This window comes from Brachyhypopomus gauderio, chromosome 5 (assembly GCF_052324685.1).
Source record: "Brachyhypopomus gauderio isolate BG-103 chromosome 5, BGAUD_0.2, whole genome shotgun sequence".
NCBI classification, from domain to species: domain Eukaryota; kingdom Metazoa; phylum Chordata; class Actinopteri; order Gymnotiformes; family Hypopomidae; genus Brachyhypopomus; species Brachyhypopomus gauderio.
Genome location: NC_135215.1, coordinates 5668855 through 5695925, shown reverse-complemented (window position 1 = coordinate 5695925; position 27071 = coordinate 5668855). Strand labels below are relative to the sequence as shown.

The window sequence follows — 27071 nt, the reverse complement described above, 5'->3', positions numbered from 1 at the left end:
GTGTGTGTGTGTGTGTGTGTGTGTGTACTGTATATGAATCTATACATGGCACGTAGTGTATATGACTTATTGCTTTTATTGTCATATGGACAACATTACTTCCAGCAATAAACTTAACTTGACCAGGGGAAAAACAACTGGAAAGCTACTGAAACCTACATTGTTCACTCAGTGAGTAACCTCTGCAGCTTTCTTTTTTTCTCTCAGCTTTCTTTTTTTTCCACCTTTACGTTTCGTAGTTTGTTTAGACCAGGGGTCAAGGGCGAGCAGGGCCGGCCCTTCAATTAGGCGATATAGGCAATAGGGGTGGGTGATACTCTGAATTTTGGTGTCGATACGATACCGATACGATACTGGTCAGTATCGCCGATATCGATACCGATACTTCCAAACCGTTGGGGGGGGGGGGGGGGGGTGTGTGATACTTTTTACTTTAAATTATAATCCATTAATATAATAATTTATATATTTTTGCTGATGCTGGTCCAGCGTGTCGCGTGCCAGTGATTATGCCTCGTGCCAATGGTGGCACGCGTGCCATAGGTTGCCGACCCCTGCTGTAGACGGTCAACCAGTTTCAGCTGTGGAAAATTCAATTAAAACAGGTGAATACACCACAATTAAGCCAACTACAGGAAAGTCTGATGTATGGAAGTCATATTCCATTGTAATTAATGGAGAGGGAAATCGGCTTGTTGTGATTGATATCAGAAAGTGTTGGTGTACGTCACCTGACGGCATGTGTTTGGAATGTGGTAAGAAATGGGACAGCGCGATCCATCGCTATATTGTAGTTTTAATAAATACATAAGAAAATTTCAAGTACTAAATCTAATTAATTTAATTCATATTAGGATTGCGGGCGGGGGCGACAGAAATGTGTATGTGGCGGGCGGGTGCGGGATTAAAACAAGCGATTTTTTGGCTGGTGCGGGCGGGAGCGGGACTAAAACAAGCAGGTGTGGGTGGGAGCGGGATTAAAACAAGCGGGAGCGAGCGGGAGCGGGCGGGAGCGGGCGGGAGCGGGATTAACCCGCCAGAGCGGGTTTAGATTTAGACCTCTAAACTGCAGCAAAAGAATCGATATTTTCGCCGTGGTATCGATCCGATACCGATCCTCACCTTTGTATCGATACTATCGATATAAATATCGATCCGCCCACCCCTATTTCGCGCGCGCCACGCTTCAGCCCAATGTACTGTACTAATCATTAAATATTCATTTGTTCATTCATTTTGAATATTATAATGTCATGTCCATACTATAAAGTGACTACATTTCATTTTTTATTTGAATTTGTAGTGAAATATAGAAGTTATGGTTATTTATACTGGAGAATCTCTCCACCGATCACAGACTTTTCTTCATTTAGCTTTAATACAGTCGGAGAAAATAGGCGCATTTCTTCCATTTAAAATGTCAACTTTTTATTTCTAAACCAATTTAACATGGATGGTGTTGTTCTGTTTGTATTTAAAAGCTCTATCCAGTGGTGTGATTTAATTTGCCATTTTTGGATATTTAATTTTTTTGTAACATATCTACTTAAAGCAGGTAATCTTACAGCTTATGTTTTTGCTATAGTGAATCTGATAAAACCAAGTGAGCTTCATACCTTTTAAAACTCACCAGGATTCATTAAATTTGACTTGATTTTAAAATAATTTTCTGGAGGAGGACCCCCAGATAACTCCATTATATAAACATTTATGTACATTTATTGCTCAGGTGTTGCATTTTGTTGCTTCATAGATTCTCTCTTCTGTCCTTACACAGGCTGTTTAGATAAATATACTTTATAAATGTGTTTATTATGTAGAATTAGGCAAAAGAGGCCTTGTCCCAACTACACCACATTGTCAGTAATTTACATTTACATTTATGGCACTTGGCAGACGCCCTTATCCAGAGCAACTTACATTTTTATACAAGTGAGCAATTGAGGGTTAAGGGTCTTGCTCAGGGGCACCTCAGTCATGGCCTCAGGTCTGGGAATCGAACCCACAACCCTCCGGTCACAAGACCAGTTCCCTAACCACCAGGCCATGATAATTACTGGCATTGTCTTTTGCCAGGAAAAATTTTCAGTCAAATGAAAATTTCTTGCTTTAACCCATGGTGTATATCCTAATATGGAGCTTCCCTAGAGTTAGTGGAAGCAACTGATGTATCAGTTGAACACAGAGAAAGCTAAATGACCCAAGTATAGTAGCCTAGTAACTACCAGTTAACAGAGTGTTCTCACCTTCAGCACTCTCCCTGACCTGGGTGACAGTATAGCACACACATGCATAATATGAACTAAACATGGTTACACTGAATTACACTACTTCATTATTGTAGTCCTTCTGCTTAATCAGAATGGACATGTACTAAATCATAAAGTTCATAATGATCTCTTACAATAACTAAACATGATCTAATCAATCATTTCTGTCACAGTATGTTTGAATGACTGTGTGTGTGTGTGAATAAGAGAAAGTATGTGTGAGAGAGTGAAAGAGTGAGGGAGAGTATACATGTGAGAGAGAGAGGGAGAGTGTGTGTGTGAGAAAGAGGGGAGAGAGAGAGGGAGAGTATACATGTGAGAGAGAGAGAGAGAAAGAGGGAGAGAGAGAGGGAAAGTGTACATGTGAGAGAGAGGGAGAGAGAGAGGGAGATTGTATGTGTGTGAGAGAGTGTGGGTGGGTGTGTGTGTGTGTGCGTGCGCAAGCACGTGTGTATTTCAGTCAAATTTATTTATATAGCGCTTTTCACAACACGCGTCACAAAGCAGCTTTACAATCATATGAGTCGAGATAAATAGTTGAGTCTTAAGTCTAGATTTAAAGATTGGAACTGTTTCAGAGTCTCGGATTGGAGCTGGAAGGCTATTCCATAATTGAGGGGCTTTAAAGGAGAAAGCTCTGCCTCTGGCTGTAGTCTTACAAAATTTTGGAACTAGGAGAAATCCAGCATTTTGGGAACGCAAAGGGCAAGATGGGTTGTAGTAAGCAATGAGTTCACTCAGATATTGTGGGGCAAGACCATTTAACGCCTTATAGGTTAACAGAAGAATTCAGTGCAATATTTAATCGGAAGCCAGTGTAATGCTGCGAGAGTGGGACTAACATGATCAAATTTCCTATCCTTAACTAGGGTTCAATTACAATTTGTATATTTTGACAATGCAGGTTGTAAGGTCAGATCAACTTTTAACAAGAAACTTAATAAAGTAAGCTGATCCAATTACTTTGTTATAGTTTATGGTGCAATTAATTATTTTTGGCTCAGCTAAACTAAAAATCAAAGTAAGGCGAGCTATTTTAAGTTATGTTTTTTACAGTGTATGTTTGAATAACAATGTTTGAGTGTGTGTGTGTGTGTGTGTGTGTGTGTGTGTGCGTGTGTGTGTTTGCTTGTGTATGTGTGGATAAGAGACAGAGAGAGGGAGAGAGAGAGTGTATGTGTGAGAGAGAGTGAAAGTGTGAGGGAGAGTATACATGTGAGAGAGAAGAGAGAGGGAGAGTGTGAGAAAGAGGGGAGAGAGAGAGAGGGAGAGTGTACATGTGAGAGAGAGATTGTATGTGAGAGAGTGAGAGGGATGAGTCTGCCGGTGCATCATCACCAGCTCTACAGGTCATATGTAGTCAACTTGAAGGAGTCCTAAGGGCGGAGAAACAGTGGAATGTGCCACCTTATGACACGGAAAGGGGGAACCCCCACCAGATTATGATTGGTATTCAATATGCTTGATAAAGGTGTAATGCCAACATTGTATGTATATTTATTTAACATCTTTGCGCAGGCATCACCCATATAGCCATGTGTTCCCCGCGGGGACCGTGAGTATAAAACCCTGCAGGAAGAAGAGAGGAGATGAAGGGTTTGAGTAGTGAGACTGGTACACAAGGGAGAATAACACAGGATGGGGAAGAGAGAGCAGACACATTGTATGATCAACATTTGATTCCAGCTGAGTAAGGTTGTGTACGCAGTGTGACCTATTTATCCACACCAGTTAAGTGAAGTTATCATGTTTTATCAAACGCCTCTAAATGCCCACTGAAAATAATTGGGGTAATAAAGTGAGTAAAGTGAGTGTTGAATGTGTGTTAGAGGAAAGTGTCTCTGACTGTATGTGAGGATTGTGGTAATTCTGCTGATAATCATCTATTAGGCAGGAGAAGCTCAACTATGTTATTCCTGTACACCTTTAGTTTAGATACAGGATGAGAAAACCACAGAGCAGCAGGTGTGTGCAGGATGAGAGAGAGAGAGAGAGAGAGAGAGAGAGAGAGTGAGTTAATGTGTGTATGTATTCATGCATAGTTGATTGTGAAAGGGGAGGGAAAGTGTGCGCGTGTGTGTTGGAATGACAGACAGAGAGACAGAATGTGTGTGTGTGTGTGTGTGTGTGTGTGTGTGTGTGCATATGTGTTTGTGTTTGAATGGCAGACTGTGTGTGTGTGTATGTGTGTGTGTGTGTGTGTGTGTGTGTGTGTGTGTGTGTGTGTGTGTGTGTGTGTGTGTGTGTGTGTGTGTGATTGAGAGTTCACAAAAAATGAAGGCAGAAAGAGAGAGCGTGTTTGTCCTAATGTATGTTTATTAGCTATACTTTTATACAGTATATTATAAATTTTATATAATATACAATAATAAATTAGAGATCATTTTTTTCCAAATGAAAGAATTACCAAGCACCTTAAATCCCATTGAAAATAATTGGGGTAATAAAGTGAGTAAAGTGAGTGTTGAATGTGTGTTAGAGGAAAGTGTCTCTGACTGCATGTGAGGATTGTGGTAATTCTGCTGATAATCATCTATTAGGCAGGAGAAGCTCAACTATGTTATTCCTGTACACCTTTAGTTTAGATACAGGATGAGAAAACCACAGAGCAGCAGGTGTGTGCAGGATGAGAGAGAGAGAGAGAGAGAGTGAGTGCACGCACGTGTGTGTATTTGTGTGTGTGCTTGTGTATGTTTGAATAAGAGACAGTGTGTGTGTGTGTATGTGTGTGTGTGTGTGCGCGCGCGCATGTGTGCGTGTGTGTGTGTGCCTGTGTATGTTTAAATGAGAGTGTGTGTATGTGTGTGTTTGATTGTGTATGTGTGAATAACAGGCAGAGACGGAGAGAGAGTGTGTGTGTACGTGTGTGTATGCTTGTGTTTGTGTGTGTGTGTGTGAATAAGAGATAGGGAGAGAGGGAGGGAGAGTGTACATGTGTGTGTGTGTGTGTGAGAGAGAGAGAGAGAGAGAGAGAGAGAGAGAGAGTGTGTACATGTGAGGGAGAGAGAGAGAGGGTGTGTGTGTATGTGGGTGTGTGTGTGTGTGTGCCTGTGTATGTTTAAATGAGAGTGTGTGTATGTGTGTGTTTGATTGTGTATGTGCGAATAACAGGCAGAGATGGAGAGAGAGTGTATGTGTACGTGTGTGTATGCTTGTGTTTGTGTGTGTGTGTGAATAAGAGAGAGGGAGGGAGAGTGTACGTGTGTGTGTGTGTGAGAGAGAGAGAGAGAGAGAGAGAGAGTGTACATGTGAGGGAGAGAGAGAGAGAGAGGGTGTGTGTGTGTATGTGTGTGTGTGTGTATGTGTCTGTGTGTGATGAGTCTGCCGGTGCGTCATCACCAGCTCTACAGGTCATATGTAGTCAACTTGAAGGAGTCCTAAGGGCGGGTGAACGGCGGAATGTGCCACCTTACAACAAGGAAAGGGGGAACCCCCACCGGATTATGATTGGTATTCAATATGCTTGATAAAGGCCAAAATTGTATGTATATTTATCTCTTATGTCTATACATATACGTGACGTCCGTTATTTAATATCGTGTGGCCATCTTTGCGCAGGCATCACCCATATAGCCATGTGTTCCCCGCGGGGACCGTGAGTATAAAACCCTGCAGGAAGAAGAGAGGAGATGAAGGGTTTGAGTAGTGAGACTGGTACACAAGGGAGAATAACACAGGATGGGGAAGAGAGAGTAGACACATTGTATGATCAACATTTGATTCCAGCTGAGTAAGGTTGTGTACGCAGTGTGACTTATTTATCCACACCAGTTAAGTGAAGTTATCATGTTGTATCAAACACCTCTAAATGCCCATTTAAACATTTATAACAGTGATAATATAGTGAGTGAAGTGAGTGTTGAATGTGTTTTAGAGTGTGAGGTTAGAGTTTGTGTTAGAGGAAAATGTCTCTGACAGCATGTGAGGATTGTGGTAATTCTGCTGATAATCATCTATTAGGCAGGAGAAGCTCAACTATGTTATTCCTGTACACCTTTAGTTTAGATACAGGATGAAAAAACCACAGAGCAGCAGGTGTGTGCAGGATGAGAGAGAGAGAGAGAGAGAGAGAGAGAGTGTTAGTGTGTGTATGTATTCATGCATAGATTATTGTGAGAGGGAGGGAGAGAGAAATGGAGAGAAAGTGTGTGTGTGTGTGTGTGTGTGTGTGTGCGCACGTGCGTGTGTGCGCACGCACTTGTGTGTATGTGTGTGTGTCTGTGTATGTTTGAATGACAGAGTGTGTGTGTGTGTGTGTGTGTGTAGGGTGAGAGGGAGAGTGTACATGTGAGAGAGAGAGGGAGAGAGAGAGAGAAAGAGCGAGAGTGTACGTGTGAGAGAGAAAGGAAGAGTATGTGTAAGAGAGAGAGGTGGAGTGTACATGTGAGAGAGAGAGATAAAGGGAGTGTGTGTGTGTGTGTCTGTGTGTGTGCGTGTGTGTCTGTGTGTGCACATTCTTGTCAGTGTATGTGTGTCTGCTTGCGTGTGCTGTGTTAAACTGCCATCTGCTGGCGACAGTGTTATTACCTCAATCTTCCTGTAATCAACCCAGTTGACTATGATCACGTTAGTCAGAGGTTTGTGGTTGATTTGGTGTTCTGTTCCTGTCACATGACTGTTCTGCTCTCCTCTAACAGGAAGTGTCCTTTCTGAAGTCCAGCATTCAGGATATGAGGATGTGGAGGAGGAGCTTCTCTTGGGTAACAGGACCCCCGTGTGTGGGCGTCAAATTACTACATCACTCTCACATCAAAGTGCTTTATTTTTAAGTTGAGATATTAATGTTTATCATTAAAGTTTATCATCTTATTCCAGAAAAGTCTGTGATTGTGGACCAGGCTGAGTATTATGATGATGTCACCACTACTGGGTGTCTAATAAGTGGGTTCCTTTATGAACTGATTATGTGATTCTACATCCTTAACACACTATGAGAGGACGACTGTTCTGTTGATGAAGACAGTCTGCTTTTATTGAACTTAGGTGACATGACAACAGAGGACACACCAGATAACTATGATGATGTCATCACCGCTGGACACAACTCTGATATTGTAGAAGGTGTGGTTCTGTTTTGGGGACTGTCAATTACAAGAAATATGGAATTAAATATTGTTACTACAACTAAACTATGTAGAGGTTTGTTATTGAAACACCTTGCCAGTGCAGCTTGGACACATCGTGAGTGATGAACCCAGGATCATTGGGTGTTTCGGGTCTTAAATTATCAGACACCCTCACCTGTGCGGCCCAACTGGGGGTGATCAGTCCCCGGTTTGTGTCCAAGCAGCATGCTACTCCATTCTTCTCCCCTCTTGATCCACAGCCACCTGGAGGCTTTTTCAGCTGCCTCACTGATGTTTTTTGCGGCTCTTCTCTCAGCCAACCCTCTAATGCCAAGGAGCTTGAATGCCCGGTGCACAGATTGCCCTATAAAACCCCTGCAGCCCACCTCTATCGGCTCACAGCGGGCCCGCCAGCCACTTTCTCTGCATATCTCTACCAGCTCCAGGTATTTTGCCTTCTTTCGTTCATGAGCCTCCTCCATCCTTTCCTCCCAGGGGACTGTAAGCTCCAGCATCACTACTTGCTTAGAGGACTCCGATGTTATGACCACGTCAGGCCTAAGTCGTGTTCTTGCAATTTGCTCTGGGAACTTCAGCTGCTTCCCAAGGTCCACTTTTAATTGCCAGTCATTAGCTGAGGCTAGTAGCCCAGGTGGGGCCTTGTGTGCCATTTGGGGTTTTTCTCCTGCCCTGATAAAGGTGATGTTATGCCTTCCTGGTGCAGATGGTTTCTGATACTGCCTTAAGCACCTGGTCATGACGCCAGGTGTACCTCCCTTCTCCCAGAGCTTTTGGGCAGCAGCTTAGGATGTGTTCCAGGGAGCCTCGACCATGGCAAAGTGAACACACTGGTTTTTCTACTAATCCCCAGCAATGGAGATTGGTTGGACTTGGAAAAACATTGTACACTGACTGGATCAGAAACTTGAGTCGTGCAGGCTCTGACTTCCAAAGCTCTGTCCAGGTGATCTTCCGTGCAGATGCATTCTCCCAGTTAGTCCAAGCTCCTTGCTTGCACATGCCCACCATCCTGCTGCGGCGTTCCTCCTCCACTCCTGCTCGGATCTCTGATTGGATCATCTGGCGTCTTTCTTTCCCCTGGGCTTTTTCGTAGCATGGTCGTGTAAAGCTACCTAGCCCAGCCCGCCCAACTGCCACTGTGCCAACCAAGATGCCATGCCTCAGTCTTGCTTCCGCCTTTTCTACTGCCTCCTGTGCCTTCCACTTCCTTCCGGTCCTGACTGTGATACCTGTTGAGGACACTCTGTTGTTAGCAGAGTCTCTATAAAGCAGCACCTCCCTGGCTCTTGTGACCTTAAACTCCTCTGTCAGACCAGAAAAGGGGAGTTGCAGCTTGTTGTAGTTCCCATACAGAGCAATGCTGGTTAGGCTCTTCGGCAGACCTAGCCACCTTCTCAGGTACTGGCTGATGTTGCGCTCAAAGCCCTCTACCATGGTTGTGGGAACCTCGTACACCAACAATAGCCACAGAATTCTTGGCAGGATACCATGTTGGTATATCCATGCCTTGAACTTCCCTGGACTGCTACCTTGTCTTTCAGAGTGCTGTCGTAGATCTTCCCTAGACTTGATGGGTTTCTCAGTCACTGATGGAATAAGGACTCCATCCAAGTAGAAGCGATACCTCTCCACCACTTTACCTTTCCTCAGGACCAGAGACCTGGATTTTGCAGGCTTAAACATCATTCTTGCCCATGTGATAATCCTTTCCAGACCCTGCAGAAGCCAGCGGCATCCTGTCACTGTTGTTGCTGTGACTGTGAGATCATCCATGAAGGCTCTAATCAGAGGCTGGCGCATGCCTGATTTGGACAGGGGGCCCCTACATTCCACTTCAGCTGCTTTGGCCATCATATTCATCGCTAGTGCAAATAGCACCACTGATATGGTACAACTTGTGATAATGCCTTTCTCAAGTCGATGCCAAGCAAATGTTACTGACCCAGAGGTGAATCTCAAACTAAAACTGCTGTAATAGTCCCATATGAGTTTGTTGATCTTCTCTGGTATGTGGTGAGCTGTCAAAGCTGTTGACACAAGCTTGTGCGGGATGGATCCATAGGCATTGGCCAGTTCGAGCCAAATGACTGCCAGGTCCCCTCGGTTTTCCCTTGCCTCTCGTATCAGCTGTGTGACCACTCCTGTGTGTTCTAAACAACCTGGCATGCCTGGGACTCCTCCCTTCTGTACTGATGTGTCAATGTAAGAATTCTTAAGGAGGTCCTCAGTCAGCCTGTTTGCCAGAACATTGAAGAAGATCTTGCCTTCAACACTGAGCAGGGAGATGGTGCGGAACTGTGAGATGTTACTTGCATTCTCCTCCTTAGGTATCCAGACACCTTCAGCATACCACCACTGCTTAGCAACTCTTCCCCTCCGCCATACTACCTTGATGAGTCTCCACAGCCTTATGAGGAGTTTAGGGCAATGTTTGTATACTTTATATGGCACACCGCTCGGTTCTGGAGCTGCACTGGCCCGAGCCATTCTCTCTGTGTCCCTGACTTCTGCCAGGGTGGGTTCTTTGATGTTGAACTGGGTGGAGGATTTTGGAGGTATAAGCAGCTCTCTACAGGGGGGCAGATCTTCCTCTCTCCTACTGTCGCTATATGAGTTCTGGAGGTATAGGTTCATTTCCTCTTCTAGACAGGACAAGGTTCCATTCCGCTTCTGTCCTAGCAGCTGCTTAGTGACTCTAAAAGGATTTGCTATGAAGGGAGTGCGTTTGCGGGCCCTCTCTCTGCCCCTTCTCCTGTGACACTCGGCACGTCGGAGGCAAATGAGCTTCTGTCTTAAAATGTCCCGGAGCTCTGTAAGGGCTTGACTTTCCTCCTCGCTTGCCTTCCTGTACTGTTGTTTAAGGGCCTTTAGTTCTTTCCTCAGCTGGGTGATCTTTGTTTCTCGCCGGTTTGGCCTGGCTGGGTTCTTGGCCTTTGGTTGCTTTATGCCAAATCTCTCAGCACCAATACTGACAATTAAAGATGACATCAACTGGAGTCGCTGGTCAACTCCCCCTCTGGACACTACCTCCAGGGTAGCATCCACATCTTCATCCAGCTGCCGCCATTCAGCCTCCTTGTGTGCAGCAGGCCATAAGACCTGGCGATGTACAGATGGTATGCTTGGTGGAACAAGTAGAGTGTGGAGGCTCTGGACGCTGTGGGGTTGCTCCGGGTCCTGCTCCTCCTCCGTCTCACCAGGGTCAATGCTAAGCACTGGCTCCGTGCGTTGCTCATCTTGTTTCCTCCTTGTGCAGCCCATCCTGGCTTGGTGGATCCTCAGGCCTCTCAGGTTCTTACAGACCTTGCCACATAAACAGGTTGCTCTCATTGTCGATAATCCGTCACACATGTCTTGTATCCTTAGTTCCGTCCGTTTGGGATGCACATTCTCCCCCCCTCTCGGGCACCCCTGGGGGTATCCTTCCTTAGAACTATCTGTAGCTTTAAAGGTGCTCCCTCACGGGAGGTGCAGCTCGGGGTGCTAACCGTTGCTGCCCTGCTCTCTGTGCTGTCCACTGTCTTTCCAGTCGTCACCGCACTATTCGCGGTTGTCATCCAGCCTTTCCTGGAAGTCACTGACCTAGCCAGTCATGTTAGTTATTGAAACACCTTGCCGGTGCAGCTTGGACAAACATGAGCATGTATGAATTTTATTTGTGTGTGTGTGTGTGTGTGTATCCATATAATAGGGTGACCATATTTTCATTTGGGAAAACCAGGACACCTTGGAGTGGGGGGGGGGGGGGGTGTTGCATGTTGCTTGCGTACTGACAGTCACGCTGTCTACATTCTGATTAAGAAGAGGGCTACCCTCACTGACGCAGCTCAGGGATTACGCCTGTAAATTTAAATCTTACTGGTCCAATGAAGGTAATTTAAAAACCAGGACATTTCATCACTTAACAAAAAACCCAGGACGCCCGGGACAGGAGGTGAAATACGGACATGTCCCAGGAAACACGGACGTTTGATCCCCCTACCATATAATCTTTAATCATCTTTAATCAGTCTTGAAAGCAGTAATCCCAAATGTATTATGTATGTCACCAATAATTGTGTTGGTGTGTGTGTGCACTTTATGTGTGTGGGAAAGTGAAGGAGCGAAAGGGAGAGAGTGTACATGCGTGTGTGTGTGTGTGTGTGTGTGTGTGTGTGTGTGTGTGTTTAACAATAGGGATAGTAAAATGGGTTTTTGCGCTTGAGACAATGAGAGAAATAGAGACATGGTGTGTTTTGTGTATGTTCTTGTGTGTACGTACTTCTCAGGGTGTGTGTCTGCTTGTGTTTGCTGTGTTATACTGCCATCTGCTGGCTGCAGTGTTATTACTTCTAGTTTCCTGTAACCAACCCAGTTGACTATGATCACGTGAGTCAGAGGTTTGTGGTTGATTTGGTGTTCTGTTCCTGTCACATGACTGTTTGATCTCCTCTAACAGGAAGTGTCCTTTCTGAAGTCCAGCATTCAGGATATGAGGATGTGGAGGAGGAGCTTCTCTCAGGTAACAGGGCCCCTGTGTGTGGGTGTCAGACTGGATCCCGTATAGAAACATTTTAATGACAGATACATAATAATATTAAATGATTTTTTAAATTCACCCAACAGAAGCACAGACACAATATTCTGCCATTAATGGTTACAATACATATAACATTTTGTACAACATGGAATATGTATGTGGTCGTTTCCTTTTCATGTTGTGTCTGTCTGGTTAAACCTTTAATTCATCTGTACAACAGAAAAGGTTTTACAGATGTGCTCTCCCCCATATTCCAAATACTGTAGTTTGCAAAAGACCTCACAGATATTTTGAATTACTACATCACTCTCACATCACAGTGGTTTGTTTTTTGAGTGAGAAATTAGTTTATTGTCTTATTCCAGAAAAGTCTGTGACTGTGGACCACTGCTTTTATTTGGAAGGCAAATGTTTTGTTTTTAAATTTGCGTCTGTCTGGTCAGTTCGCTCGTGCACCTTTACTCAAATGTTGCTGTGAATCTGTGGGATAGCTTTCAAGAAATGAGCTTTTAGCTCTTAAATATGTCTGCTAATGGTAAAAAAGGAAAGATTGATGCAGAATGCAGAATTTTTAACAACTATTGGCCTTCTACTGAAGTCAAATGTGAAGCTGTGTGCTTATTTTGTGGAGAACAGTTAGTTGTGTTCAAGCATTATAGTTTGTATCACTGAAATGAGAGTAAACACACAGTCAAATACAAGAACTACACTGATGTAGAGCTGTACGTGAATCTGGCGATTTGCCAATGAAACTGCAAAGGCAGCAAAGATTTTTTAAAGAGCTGAAAAGATGACTGTTGGTAAAGACAGTCTACTTTTACTGAACTTAGGTGACATGACAACAGAGGACACACCAGAGAACTATGATGATGTCATCACTACTGGACACAACCCTGTAGCAGGTGAGGTTCTGTATTAACCATTGTCTGCTAGAAAGAACATGAAATAATCTTACTACATCTAACTGTACATTGGTTTGTTTGTAATCAAATGTGATTTTTTTGGAGAGCACTTTTATGCTGAATTCATCACTACTAAAATCATAAATTAAAAATAATTAAAATAAATACATAAATTCTGGAACGTGAAAGGAGAATAATTAAATATTCTGTGATTGTAATGATGCCTGTATGCCTGAGTTTTTCTCTCCTTTAAGAGCTGTCAGCTCAGTAACACAGGTGTTCTGCTACATCTTTGTGTTTTGGTGTAGATGATGGATCTGAGAATTATGATGATGTCATTACTGCTGATCAGACCTCTGTTGATGTCACAGGTATGACGTGTAATGTACAAAATTGCAGCCTCATACATCACAAATTAAGTACATGCTAACGTAAAGGTGTTTTCCTCTATATGTTGACAGAGGTGATGACAGAGAACTATGATGATGTCATTATCAATGGACTAAACCCAGACATTATAGCAAGTACGATTTTTAATAGCACCACTTATTTCAAATAAATTTCAATATGTTGTGTGATGTAACACATCTTTTAATGATATTAGTATCATGTCCTACCCTGTTGGTGTAGTGACCACACCAAAAGTTGTTTATAGATGATAATTGATCTTTGTCTGCTGTTGTAGTGGACACTCCAGAGGACAGTGATGATGTCATCTCTGCTGGACAGGATGTAGGAGATGTAGATGGTGAGTGTCTTGTTTTGCCCTTGTTTTGTCCTCCACTACACTCCACCTGTATGTGGGTGGAGAGGGTGGAGTCAATGTGTCACATCAAGAACACAGACAGCACACTGAAAACATGGTCATGTCAACTATGGCATGAGATGGAAAAGTTGTTCATTCAATCATTCATTCACTTATAGAACAAGTGCTCCCATATTTATACATGTGGAGGTGGTTGAAACTATCCTGTAATCCACTACCACACACGTCTGTCTACATGTCACCTACAAATGATGTCTGGTAACTTGAGTCATGCAGATGTTTAAATTAAAACAGAACAGGTGGTCATAAACCACAATAAACTACATTTTATTCTTAATCAATCTTATTCAATGTGCAAAATTTAAACAACTTTATACTTTGACATTTCACAGGAATCATTAAGTTAACCTAATTCAGTACTGCCTGACAACAATTCTTAGCACAGTTCTGCTGTTGACAGAAATACATTTCACTCTCAACGCACTGTCAAATAACAGGTGTTGGCAGGTGTGAAAAGCCCTTCTTACCTCCAGTGTTATGTAAATGAGGCGTGTGTCAGGTGTGGGTGGTTGCTGTTTACCAGTAGCGGACCGTGACCTGGGCTCGCTCCCATCCCCCCCCCCCCCCCCCCCCCCCCCCAAGAAAAAAATTGTTTCCTCTCCTAATTAACTGCAATAAAGAAAAAAATTGAAAACCTAGCCACCAGGGTGCACACACCAGTGTATTTTAGTGCCGGTCCGTCCCAAGCCCGGATGAATAGGGAGGGTTGTGTCAGGAAGGAAATTCCATACTGGATCAGTCGAGGCCCGAATTAACAACAACCGCCACTGGTGCTGTTGTCCAACAGGGCATTAGCGGAAATTGGACTACTGTTGGGACAAGGAGGAGGAGGAGAGGGGGGAAGAGGGTTCTGAAGCTGAAGGAGAGGAGGCAGAGCAGGAAGGTGGAGATTAGAGTTGGTACATTGAATGTGGGCTCTATGACAGGTAAAGGGAGAGAGCTACCTGATGCGATGGAGAGGAGGAAGATAGATATACTGTGTGTACAGGAGACCAAGTGGAAGGGGAGCAAGGCCAGGAGCATTGGTGGTGGCTTCAAACTCTTCTATCATGGTGTAGACAGAAAGAGAAATGGAGTAGGGGTAATCCTGAAGGATGAGTTTAATAAGAGTGTAGTGGAGGTAAAGAGAGTAAGTGACAGGGTGATCTGTGTAAAGTTAGAGATTGATGGGGTGATGATGAATGTCAGCAGTGCTTATGCTCCTCAGGTAGGTTGTGATGTGGAGGAGAAAGAAGAATTCTGGAGCGAGTTAGATGAAGTTGTTTTGCAGGTTCCTAAAGAAGAGAGAGTGGTTATTGGAGCAGATTTAAATGGACATTGTTGTGGACAGGTGTAGACTTGGGTTTAGGGTTTGTGTGCACTTATGTAATGACGTGTACTGTTTGGGTCACGTGGTGTCTGTGGCGGTAACAATTTGTAATATCACCTGTGTACTTGCTAGGTGAGAGGAGGTAGTGAGTGGGTGATGGGGGAAGCCTACTTTTGCTGACTGTTAAAACACTGTAAGTCGCTGACGTGAATGTTGCCTAAGGATTATTGCTTGTATCTGGATTTTATGCCGTTTATGGATTGTGGAGATCTGTGGACGCTGATGTTTTAATTCTTGAATATTTGATTTGATACAAAATAAAGCAACCCTAACTGAAGCTTGGATTTACGTTTTGAACAGCTAACGCGTCGGGCATTAGTTTCCCCTATTCAGCCGCTCGACGACTTTGAAGTCATCAACAGACATGTTGGTGGAGGGGAACAGTGGTGATGAGGAGGTGTTGGGTAGATATGGTGTTAATGTAAGGAATACGGAAGGACAAATGGTGGTAGATTTTGCTAAAAGGATAAAGATGGCTGTAGTTAATACCTACTTTAAGGAAAAGGAAGAGCACAGTGGGGGAAGTGGGGGAAGATGCACACAGGTCGACTATATCCTGTGTAGGAGACGAAACCTGAAAGAGGTTAGTGATTGCAAGGTGTTACCAGGGGAGAGTGTAGCTAAACAGCATAGGATGGTGATAAGTAGGATGGTTTTGGAAGTGAAGAAGAGGAAGAGAGTGAGAACGGAACCTAAGATCAGGTGGTGGAAGTTAAAGGATGAGGACTGTGGTGTAAAATTCAGGGATGAGGTGAGGCAGGTACTGGGTAATGGTGGTGGTGTTCTGGATACCTGGGATGAGACTTCAAATGCAGTGAGGGATGTGGCTAGGAAGGTACTTGGTGTGACCTCAGGACAGAGAAAGATAGACAGAGTCGTGGTGGTGGAATGAGGAAGTTCAGGAAAATTTGAGAGGAAAGCGGTTGGCTAAAAAGAATTGGGATTTTCAGCGAGATGAAGAAAGTAGACAGAGGTACAAGGAGATGTGTCGTAAGGCAAAGAGAGCAGTGGCAGAAGCTAAAGAGAGGACATATAGCAAGCTGTATGAGAAGTTGGACACTAAGTAAGGGGAAAAGGATCTGTACAGATTGGCCAGATGGGCAGTGATGTGATGGGCAGGATGTGCAGCAGGTTAGGATGATAAAGGATAAAGATGGAAATGTGTCTGGTGAGGAGAGTGTCTTGGGAAGGTGGAAGGAGTATTTTGAGGAACTGATGAATCAAGAGAATGAAAGGGAAAGAAGGTTAGAAGAGGTAGATGTTGTGAATCAGGAAGTGCCTCAGGTGAGCAAGGAGGAAGTAAGGGCTGCAATTCAGAGAATGAAGTGTGGTAAGGTAGTTGGACCGGATGATATTCCAGTGGAGGCATGGAAATGTTTGGGAGAGACAGCAGTGGAGTTTTTGACTGGGTTATTTAGTGTTAACAGAATCTTGGAAGGTCAGAAGATGCCTGAGGAGTGGAGACGAAGCATAATGGTGCAGATTTTCAAGAATAATGGTGACGTTCAGAGCTGTAGTAATTATAGGGGAATAAAGTTGAATAAAGTTTCACAGCCTGAAAATCTGGGAAAGAGTAGTGGAAGCTAGGCTTAGAGGAGAGGTAGAGATCTGTGAGCAGCAGTATGGTTTCATGCCAGCTAAGTGCACCACAGATGCTATGTTTGCTTTGAGAGTGTTAATGGAGAAGTATAGGGAAGGACAGAATGAGTTACATTGTGTGTTTGTTGACTTAGAGAAAGCTTATGATAGCTGTGGTATTGTATGAGGAAGTCAGGAGTAGCAGAAAAGTATGTGAGGGTAGTGCAGGATATGTATGTGAACAGTGTTACAGCAGTAAGATGTGCGGTAGGAATGACAGATGGATTTAAAGTTGGGGTAGGACTACATCAGTGATCAGCCCTGAGTCCCTTCCTGTTTGCAATTGTCATGGACAGACTGATGGACGAGGTTAGGCAGGAGTCCCCTTGAACCAGGGCTCTCAAGTTTTGGATTCATGTCAGAGTGTGAGAGTTGTTGACGGGGGGTGGCGAATGTTAATTGATGAGGGGGGGGGGGGGGGGGGGGGGTGGCGAACGTGAGTTGTTGAGCGGGGTGGGGGGGGGGGGGGTGGCGAACGTAAGTTGTTGAGGCGGGGGGGGGGGGGGGGGGGGGGGGGGGGGGTTTGATCGCCAGTGGAGGGCGACATAGATATGGATCGGAGGTAAATAAACTAGATTTTTTTTTCTCGCTGTGTGAAATCGGAAGTGTGGCGTGTGAACGTGTGAAGACGGTCAAATGCATGTGTCACACGCTCAGTGCGTGAGACTTGAGAGCCCTGCCTTGAACTATGATGTTTGCTGATGACATTGTGATCTGTAGTGAGAATAGGGAGTAGGTGGAGGTGAGCTTGGAAAGATGGAGATATGCTTTGGAGAGCAGGGGAATGAAAATGAGCAGGAGTAAAACAGAGTGGATAGGTCCAGTTACAAGGAGTTGATTTGGTGAAGGTTGACGAGTTCACCTACTTAGGGTCGAGGGTACAGAGTAATGGAGGAAGTAAAAGAGAGGTAAAGAAGAGAGTGCAGGCAGAGTGGTGTGGATGGCATAAAGTGTCTGGGGTGATGTGTGATAAAAGGGTGTCGGCTAGAATGAAAGGAAAGATGTATAGGACAGTAGTGAGACCTGCTATGTTGTATGGACTGGAGACAGTGGCACTGACAGAGAGACAGGTGGAGATGGAGGTGTCTGAGATGAAGATGTTGAGATTCTCATTTGGAGTGACGAGGAAGGATAGGATCAGAAATGAGTTTATTAGAGGATCAGCACATGTAGCATGTTTTGGAGATAAAGCTAGAGAGGCAAGATTGAGATGGTTTGGACATGTACAGAGGAGGGAGGAGAGGTATATTAGTAGGAGGGTCTTTAGGATGGAACTTCCAGGCAAGAGGAGGACAGTACAGCTTTAGAAACTCAATAAACAATAACATCTGTACTCTGTAAGGTTCCACAGATCCGTGTTCCTCGGGAGCAGAATATGTAAACAACGCGCACAAGGGCATCAAAGGAATGAATCGAAACTAGCTAGCCGTGGTACACTAATGCTAGCTAGCGTCACCACAGCGGGCAGCAATTATCATACAGTTAAGCCCGCCCACTAAGACGGAAGATATGATTGGTCAATTTTACTGTCATTTGAAACTGGTATTGCGCTGAATTGCGCTGTCTGGCCCTCTGTAAACGAACAGCGGGACCACCAATCACCAACATTCTGCGGAGGCATCACAGTCCTGATAAGGGGAGACACAGGCTCACAGGCTTCCACTTAACTTAACCCCTCATGTTCCAACACAGATTGAATAAACACGGGTGAATAATTTATTTGCTTATATTTTTGTAATTATTTAGATGTTGATTGTCAAACTGTAAGTAGATAAAATAAAATTGGATAAATTATATATATTTATGTTTTAAGAATATTTTAGGCCCTTTGAGAGGTCATAGAGGGCCCTGATGGTTCCCCACTGCTGTTTACACACCTTTCAATACACACCTTTGGCTGCCTCATGAGACTGCAAGCTCTCCTCATCTACAGGACCATATGGTTGAGATTTGATTTGTGAAAGGTTGAAATAATGTGAAATTAACACAAACATAATGTTTGAATTATAGTGGTATATAAGTGGCATATTGATTACTCAAAATGGCTCTAATTTTTAAAACCTTATTTTAAGTAGTTTTGAAAAACTGCCAATAGGTAAAGATATTTTACATAAATTTATACAAAAAACCCTCAGCTACTTAAAATAGAATAATATTCTTGAGCAATTTTAACTTATCAGGATGGTACTTTTTGCAGTGTGTCTCTTCCAAAAACACAACACCCCCCCATCTTTGGAGGACAACTTTATTTTTATGTAAGGATCAAAAGAAAACAGTTCTGTATAATAGTGATATAGTGATAATACAATAGTGATAAAAATAATTGGGGTTAGGTGGACCATTCAAGACAGGAAAGAAAAGAGGAGGAGAAAGAGGAAAGAGGGGGAGAGAGTAAGTAAAAAGGGAAAAGACAAGGTCAGAAAAAAAAAACAGCTCAAATGACCACTGCAATGGTTCACCAACTGCTGCTACTAAAAGAAGAGCAGAAAGTATACCTAAGACATACAGCACAAATGACTGTGATGTGTGTGTATGTGTGAGTGTGTGTTTATATAAGAAGAGCAGAAAGTGTACCTAAGACATACAGCACAAATGACTGTGATGTATGTGTATGTGTGAGTGTGTGTGTTTATATAAGTGCAACATAGGATTAATGTATGGAATATATTTACTAGCAAGGGTAGAAAGTTGCGACAACATTTCCCCAGAGGCAGGCAGAAAAAGAACAGGGAATCCCACCCGCCCGCGGCCCCTCCAGGAGCAGTGGAGTCCCAGGGCCGCACTTCCCAGTGACCCCTGCATGCCCGCCCCACCGGGGTTGTGTGTAGGTGTTGGTGTATATGAATGTATGGTAGTGCGTGATACTGTGGTACAGTTAAAATTGAGGGGACAGGTGCTGGGACAAACGTGGGCAAAGCCCCGGGCCACTGGTCGACCCAGGGAGACCAGGGAGACACCACACGCTGCCACCGCATCCAAGCCCAGACCTCCACCGCAGAGAGTAGTCTGTTCAGCCATACCATTCATACAACATTGGACATCCATATTCACCCAAACACATATACAGTGGGGAAAATAAGTATTTAGTCAGTCACCAATTGCGCAAGTTCTCCCACTTAAAAAGATGAGAGAGGCCTGTAATTGACATCATAGGCAGACCTCAACTATGAGAGACAAAATGTGAAAAAAAATTGAGAAAATCATTTTGTCTGACTTTTAAAGAATTTATTTGCAAATAATGGTGGAAAATAAGTATTTGGTCACCTACAAACAAGCAAGATTTCTGGCTGTCACAGACCTGTAACTTATTTTTTAAGAGGCTCCTCTTTCCCCCACTCATTACCTGTATTAATGGTACCTGTTTGAAGTCGTTAACAGTATAAAAGACACCTGCCCACAACCTCAAACAGTCACACTCCAAACTCCACTATGGTGAAGACAGAGGCGTAGCGCAAAATTCTGGGGCCCCACCGCAAGGAGGCAATGAGGAGGCCCGTGCGTGAGCTAAAATCTCGCGAGTGACCGTAGCGCGCGACCCTGCGCGAGCGGTGTAGGCGTTTATACTTTCGCGAGCGTCACTGCAGTGTAAATATGGCTTTGCAGTGTTGTCCGAAACCATACGTTAACAAATACGAGCCTCTTGTAATTCCAGGACGAAACATGAGAGAACGTGAAGACGTTAAGATTGGGCGTTTTGAAAATAAACAACCATTAAATAATTTGATAAAAAGCGAATAATTTCGAGTATATGTATAAATATTTAACTAAGTTAAATATTATCACTAATATTGAAATGGACCTTGAAAGTGATGTACAAATGCTTTAATTCCACCTTGTTAAGGTGTATGAACCCTGCAAACATGACTTTGTTCATCGCGCTGAAGCGCGGCGCGCGTGCGAAGTTACAAAATTGTGCACGACCTCGCGAATCGACAGCGTGCGAGGCCCTCGCGCACGGACGGAGCCACAGCGATTACGTCATTTTCGCCGCGCAGACCCTCAAGTATAAACCAGTCGCTTTTTATGCGTGGGGGAAAACATTAACATCACCCAGGAGGATGACTAAACAACAAACTCGTCCTAAGGCGGGGCCCACCTGTGTTCGGGCCCCCCCCCACAGTGCGTGCCTTGCGTGCCCCTCCCCTACGCCAGTGGGTGAAGACGAAAGAGCTGTCGGAGGACACCAGAAATCGAATTGTAGACCTGCACCAGGCTGGGAAGACTGAATCTACAATAGGCAAGCAGCTTGGTGTGAAGAAATCTACTGTGGGAGCAATAATCAGAAAATGGAAGACCTACAAGACCACTACTAATCTCCCTCGATCTGAGGCTCCACGCAAGATCTCAGCCCGTGGGGTCAAAATGATCACAAGAACGGTGAGGAAAAATCCCAGAACCACAAGGGGGGATCTAGTGAATGACCTGCAGAAAGCTGGGACCAACGTTACAAAGGCTACCATCAGCAACACACTACGACGCCAGGGACTCAGATCTTGCAGTGCCAGACGTGTCCCCCTGCTTAAGCTAGTCCATATCCAGGTACATCTGAAGTTTGCTAGAGAGCATTTGGATGTTCCAGAAGAGTATTGGGAGAATGTCATATGGTCAGATGAAACCAAAGTAGAACTATTTGGTAAAAACACAACTCGTCGTGTTTGGAGGACAGTGAATGCTGAGTTGCATCCAAAGAACACCATACCAACTGTGAAGCATGGGGGTGGCAACATCATGCTTTGGGGCTGTTTCTCTGCAAAGGGACCAGGACGACTGGTCCGTGTACATGAAAGAATGAATGGGGCCATGTATTGTGAGATTTTGGGTGCAAACCTCCTTCCATCAGCAAGGGCAATGAAGATGAAACGTGGCTGGGTCTTTCAGCATGACAATGATCCCAAGCACACTGCCAGGGCAACAAAGGAGTGGCTTCGTAAGAAACATTTCAAAAGTCCTGGAGTGGCCTAGCCAGTCTCCCGATCTCAACCCCATCGAAAACCTTTGGAGGGAGTTAAAAGTCCGTGTTGCCCGCCGACAGCCCCAAAACATCACTGCTCTAGAGGAGATCTGCATGGAGGAATGGGCCAACATACCAGCAACAGTGTGTGCCAACCTTGTGAAGACTTACAGAAAACGTTTGACCTCTGTCATTGCCAACAGAGGATATACAACAAAGTATTGAGATGAACTTTTGTTATTGACCAAATACTTATTTTCCACCATTATTTGCAAATAAATTCTTTAAAAGTCAGACAAAATGATTCTAGGTCTACCTATGATGTCAATTACCGGCCTCTCTCATCTTTTTAAGTGGGAGAACTTGCACAATTGGTGACTGACTAAATACTTATTTTCACCACTGTACACCCACATACACAGATACACCTTCACAATTATATACACCCACACACATTCCTCCCATATATTCACCCTCACACACATACACCCACACACCTTCATCCCATATGTGCAACACACTTATATATGTACCCACACATACACCTACACACATATATACATCTACACACCCATCTACACACATATATACATACATACATACTACATACAATCTCCCTCAATCTCCCCAAGGGGAGGCCAGGGTTTTTTCTTCTCCATCTGAGTCAATGAATCCACATAGTTCACACCAGGGGTCACCAACCTTTTGAAGTTGGGAGCTACTTCTTGGATACCAATTATTGTGGAGGGCTACCAGAAAGAAAGTTGTTGAGCGGGTGGTGGCGAACGAAAGTTGGGGGGGGGGGGATGGGTTCATGTGCGCGTGTCAATTTCTAAGCGGGAAGACCGCTAGCAACCGCGGACAATCGCTAATAGCAGCAAAAACATAAACGATGCAACGCTTTGGTGCATGGCAATATAGTGAGCTGTTTTTAAAACAAGCCCGCAGGCGACTCATAACGTTGGTGACCCCTGGTTCACACCATCACCCATCCCCCCCCCCCCCCCCCCCCCCCCCCCGTCTACCTAGAAGTGGCTGCATGTACATAACAAAGGATGTTCTAATGGGATGCAAATGTCCCCAGCACTGCCCCCTGCAGGAGGCCAGGTAGAAAAAGTGTGGAATGAAAATGCTGGTAGTCCTAGCTTAAACACTGATCCTTTTTAACCTATTCATCATTAATTAGTTATTTATTTTGGATGCTATTTGAATATGTGTAATACAATATCTTATAATATTTATGTCAGGATATTGTAATATTTTAAAGAAATGTTTCAATGTCCTCTTTTTACAGACTATGAGGACATAAAGGAGGAGCCTGAGAAAGAGATGAATCACGTGACTGAGAGACCACGCCCAATGCCTTTCTTCAGGAAATTACATTTGAACTTCTTCAAACTCAAAAAATGATTTCTAATATTTGTCTTTTTTCTACCTATTACTCCACCATTGTTTCATTTCGCTTTCAGCTGTTTTTAAAATACCTCCCAACAGTACTTTGCGCACCATTTCTTTCTTGACTTGTACTACAAAATCAATTTTCAATAAAATTATCTGACAAGTATTTTTCGTCAAATAATCTTGTAATTGTCACGTTCCTCCTGACTCCTCTCTCAGGCTGTTCTTTGTGTACGTTGTACTTGTTTGTTTGTTTGTTTGTGTGTGTGTGTGTGTGTTCGTCGTTGTTTCAATTCGAGTCCTATGTGTGGCGTATTCGCCTTTAAAATATAACGTCTTAAGTGAAGCCATCGGCGGCAAACTGCCATTATAATAATAGTAAGAGAGACTGTTCTTGAAGCTATTCAGGGATGAAATGATTCTGAGCTTTTCAGGAAGAGAATTCTTTTGGGCCATAGTGGCTAAAAGCACCCCTCGCCAAACTTTAATCGGCTTTTAGGAATCACAAGTAGATTACTGTTTGAAGACCTGAGAGACCTGACTGGAACATATCTAACCATCATTTCACTTCATCATTTCAAGACCATGAAGACATTTAAAAACCATGACTAGGACCTTAAAATCTATTCTAAAGCTGACAGGTAACCAGTGCAGTGAGTGGAGTGCAGGAGTAATATGATCTCTCTTTCTCCTGCGGGTCAGGACCCTTGCAGCTGCATTCTGAACTCTCTGTAGGTGCGAAATAGAGCTCTTTGGAAGAGCAGATAGAACAGCGTTACAATAATCTAGCCTTGATGTGATAAATGCATGGACAAGTTTTTCACTGACAGCAGGAGAGAGCATATCTCGGGCCTTAGCGATGTTTCAAAGGTGAAAATAAGCTGTCTTGCATGTAGTCATGATGTGTGATTTGAAGCTGAGCTCATTATCGAAGGTGACGCCCAGGTTCTTAACACATTGACTGGCATTCAGATTCATTTGATTTAAATAAGTCTGGACATCATTCCTTTGTGAATCACTGCCAAGAACGAGAACCTCTGTCTTCTTATTTAATTGCAGAAAATTGTCAGACATCTATGTCTGTATATCATCTATGCAGTCAAACAGTGAGCAAATTGATTTTAGGGCCTTAGGTTCTAGGGAAATGTAAAGTTGAGTGTCATCTGCATATTGATGATAACTAATACCATGTTTATTAATGATATGTGGTAACAGAAGCATATATAGCAGGGTTACTCAACTGGCGGGCCGCGGTCCGGATCCGGACCCGAACGCAGTCCTGTCCGGACCCAATCTCATTCCTGATTAACTGGATACGGACTAAAACAAAACCGTAGCATTTATTTCAGGGCTATTGAAAAAACACTCCGTCACGAGTGTTACGTTTGCCACCCCCGCTCAACAACTTACGTTCGCCACCCCCGCTCAACAACTTACGTTCGCCACCCCCCGCTCAACAACAAGTCTGCCTGGTTGACGCTTCGCGAGCGGTGCGAGGGTCCGCGCAGCGAAAATGACGTAATCGCTGTGGCTCCGCGTGTGCGCGAGTGCCTCGCGCGCTGTCGGTTCGCGAGGTCGTGCACCTCTCGAATTTTGTAACTTCGCGCCGCGCTTCAGCGCAATGAACAAAGTCACGTTTTCAGGGTTCATACACCTTTATAAGGTGGAATTCAAGCACTTGTACGCCACTTTCAAGGTTCATTTCAATATTTCCCAGCATGTTAAACATAATTAAGTAAAAAAAACGCCCAATCTTCACGTCTTCACGTTCTCTCATGTTTCGTCCTGGAATTACAAGAGGCTCGTAGGCCTATTTGTTAACCTAATACAAGAGAACTATTCAGTCAGACAGATATTTGTTGTGAAACCAAGTAGTTACAATTTCAAGCATTTTAAAGTACTTTAACCTAAATTCCAGCACTTTTCAAACCTGAAACATATAGCAACATTAAAGTTGGTCAGGTAAATGTTCATTTTCCTGTTTTGAGGGGTGTTTCTACCACATATCGTTTCGGACAAAACGCCTATCGTTTAGGACAAAACGCTCGCGAAAGTATAAACGCCTCCACCGTTCGCGCACCGTTCGCCCCCCCCCCCCCGCTCAACAACTTACGTTCGCCACCCCCCGCCGCACCGGACCTCAGGTCACAGGTATCTGCCAAAACTGGACCGCGGACAAATTTAGTTGAGTACGCCTGATATATAGGTTGAATAGTAACGGCCCAAAAATTGATCCTTGGGGGACGCCACAAGTTATTTTTTGACGTGTGGAGGAAGAGGTACCTAATGCTACATAGTAATCACGCCCAGTTAGGTACAATCTAAACAAGTCTAAGACTAAGCCACTAAGGCCTACCCAACTCTGTAGTCGATCAAGAAGTATTTCATGATCAACGGTGTCAAAAGCGGCGCTTAAATTTAGCAGAAAAAGGACTGAGAGTTTGCCTGCATCCTTATTCAATCTCAAGTCATTTACTACCTTAACTAGGGCTGTTTCAGTGCTGTGGAGAGCTCTGAAACCAGATTGAAAAGTGTCATTTATTTGATTTACTTTGACATAATCATTCAACTGGATTGACACAACTTTTTCAATGATTTTGCTAAGAAAGGAAAGGTTAGATATAGGTCGATAATTATTGAGAATTGTGGGATCAAGATTTCTGTTCTTTAATAGTGGTTTACCCACTGCTGTTTTAAAAATGTTAGTTAAGGAATTGACCCAATTTCAGAGACTGATTAACAATCGTTAGAACTTAATTTGCTAATGAGCTCAGAACCTGCTTGAAAAAGCATGTTGGTAAAGAGTCCAGTTCACAAGTGGAGGATTTTAGTGATGAAATCACATCAAGTAGTGTTACCATGTCAACTTCCTGGAAATAAGACATATTAAAGTTAGGCTGAGTAACTGATATAAGGGTTGATAGTCTATTAGTGCCTGTTGCTATGTTCTGCCTTATACTAGTAATCTTGTCCCTAAAAAATATTGCAAACTCATCACATTTTTCAACTGAAACAGTCTCAGGGAAGACACAGGAGGTGGGGTTTACTAGCTGATCTATACTTCTGAACAAGACAGCTGAGTTATTATTTGATGAATTGATTAAGGTAGAGAAATAGTTTTTTCTTGCTGATTTCACTTCACTGTTGTAATTGTGCAATGTTGTTTTATAAATATCAAAATGTACTTGCAATTTTGACCTTCGCCAACGTCTCTCAGCCTGCCTACAATCTTGCCTAAGTTTTACAATAGATGGAGTGTTTTTCCAGGGCATCTTAATTTTACCAGAGATAATTTTAGTTACCTTTGGTGCCACAGCATCAATACAGTTCCTAACTCTGTGTGTGAATGTTTCAACTAGCTCATTCCCATTTTCTTAGAGAGGAGGGAGGGACTGTATCGTGTCTGTGAAGGCCACGGCACTGCCGGCACTGAGATAACGCTTGGTTATTGTGCGCTTTTCACTGAGTGTTCTAGTAGATAATGACATATTGAAAAATACACCAAAATGGTCAGATATTGCAACATCAATAATTTCAGTATTATTAACCTCTATGCGTTTAGAAATGATCAAATCTAAAATGTGGCCATGCTTATGAGTTGGGCCTGATACATGCTCTATGAGATCAAAAGAGTTAAGCATCCTCATGAACTCTGAAGTGATTGGATTTGTGGATATATCCATGTGAATGTTAAAATCCCCAGCAATTAAAACATAATCAAAATCAATTAAAATCCTTGAAAGCATTTCTTCAAAATCTTCAAGAAAATCTGTAAGTAGTCTGGGAGGATGATAGATAACAATCAAAAGAACTGAATAAGTACTGTTGAGTTGTACTGCCAGATATTCAAATGTAGGATGTTCCCCTAATGAGATCTGCTTACAGCGGAATGCTTTATGGCAAAAACATGCAACACCACCACCTCTCTTATTTACTCTAGAGACATTAAAATAGTTAAAGTCAGGAGGCGAAGCTTCATTTAGCACTATTGCTCCATTGCTATCAAGCCACGTCTCTGTTAGAAAAAGAAAGTCCAGACAATAATCTTCAATTAATTTAGCTATTATAAAAGACTTGCTTTTGAGTGAGCGGACGTTTAGCAAGGAGACTT

At 43.5% G+C, this 27071-nt stretch overlaps 1 protein-coding gene across 1 annotated transcript; it reads left to right on the top strand.

The window, feature by feature from the left end:
- Window positions 1-6175: 6175 nt before the first annotated feature.
- LOC143513748 (uncharacterized) lies at window positions 6176-23071 on the top strand. Its single transcript, XM_077004484.1, has 10 exons — window positions 6176-6203; window positions 6908-6970; window positions 7086-7151; window positions 7254-7331; window positions 11796-11858; window positions 12707-12778; window positions 13087-13149; window positions 13240-13302; window positions 13464-13526; window positions 22857-23071. The coding sequence occupies exons 1-10, from the start codon at window positions 6176-6178 to the stop codon at window positions 22970-22972; spliced, it is 675 nt and encodes a 224-aa protein (XP_076860599.1). The 3' UTR covers window positions 22973-23071.
- Window positions 23072-27071: the final 4000 nt, after the last annotated feature.